The sequence below is a fragment of the Phytophthora sojae genome (genome assembly GCF_000149755.1).
Source record: "Phytophthora sojae unplaced genomic scaffold PHYSOscaffold_36, whole genome shotgun sequence".
In the NCBI taxonomy this organism is placed as follows: domain Eukaryota; phylum Oomycota; class Peronosporomycetes; order Peronosporales; family Peronosporaceae; genus Phytophthora; species Phytophthora sojae.
The window spans coordinates 4,406-10,637 of NW_009258150.1; the positions used below are offsets into that span (position 1 = coordinate 4,406).

A 6,232-nucleotide genomic window follows, 5' to 3' on the forward strand; every position below is an offset into this window, starting at 1 on the left:
TTGGAGAATCAGATGTGATTCTCAGATAAGTGGGGGAGGATGTAACGGGGTACAATCAAGTGTACCCATTAAATGAAGAGTGACGGGTGTCACTCTCCCGAGTACATGGTACATGGTACATGGTACCAGTAGCTCCGCAAGCCAACCATTTGAGTTTGTGTGGGCTTTTGTATAGTTAACTTGTAGTTTGTATTACGACCAAGTTAACCTCTACCAAAATACAGTCAGCCTTATAACCTACTCCTTTGTAGCAAACCGTTCCCTTTGAGGCCGGGAACTGGTGAACTGCTGTTCACCTGTATAGTAATATCCACACGCACTTCCTCTGTGCATTGTGCTGGGTGACCCCGTCACATTGCCAATTAAGGGCCGATTCGTTTGACTTGGGTTTCACTATAGAACTGACATCTGTCATTCGTATGGTATACTATAAGCGACCAATCAGATTCCATCTGATGAGGTGTATCGAGCATTTACTGATCAAAAGAATCGGCCCTTAATTGGCAATCGGCCCGAGATTGGGCTCACTGCCAAAACGAGCCCATTTTTCAGAACGGTGTAGTTGGATGGCCTGTCACGTGACGAAGGGCCACGAACAGGCAGCGCCAGACGATCGCGCGCTGGTGATCGACTTGACAGACGAGTAGTGTGGTGGACATCGGCCAGATCGGGTCGTGGTGTACGGCAGGAGGCGTGTGGTGAAGAGGGCAAGCCAGTGGACTAGTGCCACCGGCTGAAGGCGGTCGTTTAGCAAGCAGTGGAAGTTGGTGATGGCGACGACAGAAGATCGCAGTGTGTGGGCGACATGCCGGGACAAGAGCGAAGAAGTATACGAGCGAGGAGAGGCGAGATCAAGGACAGGAACGTGAGGCTGTGAGGCCACGAGCATGGAGAAGGAGTCGAAGAGGGAGAGGTCCAGTAAGTAGGCAGGCGCCCGTGCGTAGGAGTAGATACAGCGGGGATAGGATTGAGTAGGAGGATACTGAGCGGCGGTCGGCCGACTCGACCCTCAGTTGCGGTTTTTCATAGGATTGTGGAGAGTCAAGACTAATATACACGAGTTGCGCCGAACGCACGGGATTCCGGTCTTTGGAGCAGCGACGAAGAGCGTCGGCCAAAGCGACGGCAATAGCGAAGGTACGGCAGTGGTAGGCCAGTGCACAGATGAGGGCAGTGTTCGAGTAGGGCGGCAGGACTGTGGAGAGAGACCACGGGGGCTGTGGTGTTGGAGCAGCCGCTGGTACCCCTCCCAGACACTCTCACACCTCCAAGCGTTGGTATATTGACTGTTTGCTTGTATGTAGTGCTTCCACACAACCCCATAGATATGCATTCCGTATTCTGATGAGGAGTAGCTGCGAAATGGCCGACCCAAAATCCGAATCCGAAGCAAATCCTTTTTGCAATAGGTCTGTTTGCGAAAGCTCTCTATTAATAATAGTTCGGACCAGTGCGGCGTATCATTGGTTGAAAATCTATTGCACACAGGCACCTTCATGTCCGCTTAAGTACGCAAGAAATTCTCCCTCCCTTCTGCGGGCTCGAGGAAAGATGGTGAAGCTCTACTGTGCGGTCGTAGGTGTGGCAGGCAGCGCGTTCTCGGTGCGAGTAGATGAGAGCGACACGGTGGACGACTTGAAGGACGCGATCAAGGCGAAGAAGCCGAACGACTTCAAGGACATCGACGCAGACAAGCTGGAGCTCTACGTGGCGAAGAGGGATGGTGTGTGGCTGACGGAGGCAGACGTGAAGAGCGGCGTAGCGGACATCACGGGCCTCGTGCGGTTGGAAGTGGTGCGGGCGAAGCTATTTAGTGTGGGGCTGTCGGATGAAGTTGTCAGCGAAGTGGATGCCCAAGAAGAAGCAGCAGGGAGAGGCCCGGTGAACGTGCTGGTGGTGGTTCCGATGAAAAAGCGCAGAGTGGATGCGGGAGTGGACGAGGAGAGGAGATTTTTCGACACGAGAGACTTCCCTCCGCTGCTGGCGCCGCCACAGCGTGGCGCGACTGTGGAATCACCAGAGGCGCAGTGGGAGAAGTTGTTGAATTCGCTGGAGTGGAAGGAGCCAAAGCGACTTTGCGCAAGTTCTGGACAGAATTGGCCATATCAAGGGGAATCAGAGCTTGCGGGTCATCTTGTGGAGCCGCTTGCACTGCATTATACTGCCTGGTATCTCCAGAACGAGGACAAGCAGAATCACGCCATCAACCTAGTGCTGAGTGGACCAGGCACGGGAAAGTCGCGCATGCTGGATCAAATGAAGGGCTTGATGTGTGCAGCTGCTGCCCGCTCGAACAACCGAAAGCTCAAAGAGAGAATGGAGAACGCATTTGTGTTTAGTGTGACGTTCGAAAACGGCACTTCGGCGACTGGATCATTACTTGATCGTGACAATCCTGAGTTCGACATCAGCTACCGAATGCTCTACCAACTCTCGAAAGACAAAAAAGCGTGGCCGGTGTTTGTTGACAAGCTGCGCATGATGTGCTCATCACTTCCTTTGCGTATTCAGATCGTGATTGACATTTTGGCCAAACTGAAAGGGATTGACGATGTGAAGAAAATGACGGTGATTTTGTGTGTCGATGGCCTCCAGAAGCTGGTCAATGATGGTACCAAAAGCTGCGACTTCTACCGCGTGTTGGCTTCAGTCTGCAGCTTCTTGAATTCGTCCAGAGCGTTTGCTGTTTGTGTTTGTTCGGCAACCGTTCAAAGTCCCGTCGATAAGGCACTTTCGGACTCTCCTCAGAAGCGCGTGTTTCTAGTCCCACCTCCATTACGTGGCCACGAAGTCCTGCCAACGAAGACAAGGATCGAGAAGCAGTTGGTAGACGACATGGGTGGGCATGGACGAGCTCTGGAAACACTACAACTCTTTCTGAGCCACTACACGAAAGACCAATTGGAGGAAATGGACCCAACATGGATGTTTGAGAAAGTGTGCGATGCGTTGCGACTCCAATATGGTGATATCTTTGCGTCTCCGTTTTTCCAAGATCCGTACAATTGCCGAGAAGTGCTCGCCGCAATCCTCTCTCGTCGTCGTTATAAGCTGTTTGATCGTATTGGGCGCACGGACATGACCGTAGATTGTCTTCGAAGCTTCGGATTGTTCCGATGGGGCGCGGAAGGCCATTTGGAATGCGCTTTCATTCTTCTTGTGCTGCTGATGCAGAAACTCCCGAAGAAGCTCGGTGAAGTAGATAATTTCGACGACCATCTCACGCGTACGGTTTTGGTATGGCAGCGATTTGAACAATTCGTGGCGTTTTACCGTCGAGTGAAATCGATCGCCTACTGCGAGACTCCGGTCGCACTGTCCAGTTTCCACGCTGGCGCTCGTTTTGGTGCTATCCAAGACATTATTATAACAGAGCCGACTTCACGCACTGTCGTGGAAGCACTGCGCCAAGAAGATACAAAATCCAGTTCCGATGATTCGACGTGCTTCACAAATCGTGATGGCGGCGTGAAGATTTCAGATATGGATACGATCGTCATCAACGGTGCTAGTGCTTCAGCTGGCGACTTATTTATGCGAGTTCAATTGAAGGTCGGTCGTCAAAACGTCCAATGCAACGAAGTGATTCAATGCAAGCTGCTTCAAACCAAGCAGAAGATACACGAAGACGCGTATGCCAAAGAACGAGCTAAAGCGGCAAACGAAAGCTCGGATGTGTTTTTGCTCGTTACGCCAGCACAAGCGACAGAGTTTGATCTTCCTCCACGATGTGGACTTGTTTCAGCAAACGAGTTTGGCCGATATTTTGGACCGTTTACAAGTCGCGCGTATCGGAGTTTTCTGGAGCCACCAAATATCAACACAGCTTCATTCCATGAGTTACGTCGACTCGAGGGCGTGGGTGACGCAACTGCCGCGAAGATTATCGCTGAGAGAACGATACGCCGATTCTCGAATCTCGAAGATGCATTGAATCGACTGGTTCCAAGCAAGAAAGGCAAGACCGCCATGATTCTGAGCCGCATGCATTACGATGACGATGAGGCTGATCTGTAACTCGATTTACATTGGCTGTTGTGCAAATGCTCGTCTAGCATGGCACTTTTCTTAGCGCAGCGCAGTCCCCCCCCAAATTAATCGAAGCGTCGCTTATTGCAATCGCGATCGACTTGTCTGTATTTCGCCGTCATGGTTATATCCCGAGTGTTGAGCATTTTCACATGGCGTATGCTGCTTCGAGTACCAATGCGGGAGTAATTTGGGTACTGTACAGTAGAAGCCACAGCAATGAATTGCAACTGGCTGCGGTGCAAACAGTGTGTGGCACCTCTGGGTACGGCTTTTTGCATGGAGGGCTCTTTCGAGAGGAAACATTGCTGCCACTGTATTCCGGTGTTTGTTGCAAGTACTCCACCACCTCCTCGCGTACGTCCGCCATTGCCAAGATACCCAAATGATGCACCTCGTTCCTACTGCTACCCAAGTCGTCCGACAGCTATCTGGATCCTCGTATTTGCTCCAGATTTTATCGGACCCCGATCAGGAAAACGAGCTCAAGCACATGATGGAGTTGTTCGCACCATACTTGCAAACTGCTGGTCAATAGAAACGAACATGATATTGGCTCGAAGCAACATGCATCTTTCCCGCTACAGTACACTATCCGACACTGACGACTGCTTAGCGGCGACGGCGCTCCTCGTACTCTGCCTGGATCTCCTCGTTGGTCTTTCCCGCCGTCTCCGGCACGAGCATGAGCGACAGGAAGTAGAAGATGATGAGCAGCACCGTGAAGGGCGTGTAGCTCCAGTCGTCGAAGGCGTCGGCCAGGTACGGGTAGCCCACGCCGACGATGAGGTTGCACAGCCAGTTGGCGCCGATGCAGATGGACGAGGCTCTGGCGCGCACCGAGTCCGGGAACATGTCGGCCGTCATGACCCAGACGAGCAGCCCGAGCGTGACGCCGAAGACGATGACGTAGAGCGCCGTGAAGACGATGGAGAGCGCCGACACGTCCACGAGGAAGGCGACGGTCATGCCGATGGACATGACGACCATGCCGGCGATGCCCCAGAGGATCATGTTGCGGTTGCCGAAGCGCGTGGCCAGCACGCCCGTGAAGAAGGCCGGCCAGATGTTGATGAAGTCGATGATGAGCGTGCCGACGCGCGAGTCCGAGATGCCGGCGTCCGAGAAGATGTTGCCTGAGTAGTAGAAGACGGCGTTGATGCCCGAGAGCTGCTGCGTGCAGGACAGCAGGAGCGCGCCGAGGAACTGCAGGCGGTACTTGGGCGACCAGATCGACTCGGCCGGCTGCGAGCTGGCGGCGTATCCGGCCTCGGCCTCGCTCGGCTGCTTGTTGGCCTCGAGCCAGCCCAGCGCGGTCTGCACGTGCTCCTCGCCGTACAGACGCGTGATGACCTGCCTGGCCTCCTCGCGGCGGTTCTTCATGAGCAGCCACGCGGGGCTCTCGACGGCCAGCGAGGGCGAAAGCAACATGTAGATGGCGGCCAGCACGATGGGGAAGCCGGCCATGTAGCGCCATCCATCGCCGCTGTCGGCGAAGAAGAAGCAGATGGCCGGCACCAAGATGCCGATGGTGGTGGAGATCTGCAGGCCCAGGCCGAGGTGGCTGCGCAGGTGCGGCGGCGACAGCTCGTTCACGTACGCGCCGATGGTGCCGGTGGCGGCGCCCGAGGCGATGCCGGAGACCATGCGGTCGACGGCGAAGGGCCAGATGTTGGAGACGACGGCCTGGATGACGGCGCCGCCGACCACATGAAGAAGCAGTTGAAGAAGAGCAGCTTCTTGCGGCCCATGATGTCGCTGAAGTAGCCGCAGAGCAGACTGCCGCACATGGCGCCGAAGATCCACGCGTTCACGGCGAAGGTCCACTCGAGCTTGGAGTGGCCGCTGAAGAGCGTGCATGTGCCCGGGACGACGGGCCGCGCGTTGCACTCGTCCGTGTTGTTGTAGTCGGACAGGTTGAGCTGCGAGGTGGACCATCCGCTCTGGAAGGGCTGCAGCAGCGCCAGCAGCACGCTCGTGTAGAGGATGCGGTTGGGCTTGATCTGGAGCGCGGCGGCCTTGTTGGCATCGTCGAAGGCGACGTCGGCCTTGGGCGTGGAGACCTCGTTGTAGACGTCGTCAGGGTGCGGCGGCATGTCTAGCGAGTTAGTGAGTTGGTGCGTAGTGGACACTTGGCTTGTGCGTTGCGCGTCCAAATGAAAAATGAGCAAAGTGCTGGTCAATGAAATGATAATTCTAACAA

At 54.6% G+C, this 6,232-nt stretch overlaps 2 protein-coding genes across 2 annotated transcripts; one reads left to right on the plus strand and one right to left on the minus strand.

Moving 5' to 3' along the window:
* Positions 1-1,569: 1,569 nt before the first annotated feature.
* PHYSODRAFT_566873 (hypothetical protein) lies at positions 1,570-4,017 on the plus strand (the record flags this gene model as incomplete). Its single annotated transcript, XM_009541819.1, has 2 exons — positions 1,570-3,443; positions 3,513-4,017. The coding sequence occupies exons 1-2, from the start codon at positions 1,906-1,908 to the stop codon at positions 4,015-4,017; spliced, it is 2,043 nt and encodes a 680-aa protein (XP_009540114.1). The 5' UTR covers positions 1,570-1,905.
* Positions 4,018-4,641: 624 nt separating this feature from the next.
* On the minus strand, positions 4,642-6,224 carry PHYSODRAFT_348751 (hypothetical protein; the record flags this gene model as incomplete). Its single annotated transcript, XM_009541820.1, has 2 exons — positions 5,810-6,224; positions 4,642-5,768 (listed from the first exon to the last, which is right to left on the minus strand). The coding sequence occupies exons 1-2, from the start codon at positions 6,123-6,125 to the stop codon at positions 4,642-4,644; spliced, it is 1,443 nt and encodes a 480-aa protein (XP_009540115.1). The 5' UTR covers positions 6,126-6,224.
* Between the last annotated feature and the right edge of the window lie 8 nt (positions 6,225-6,232).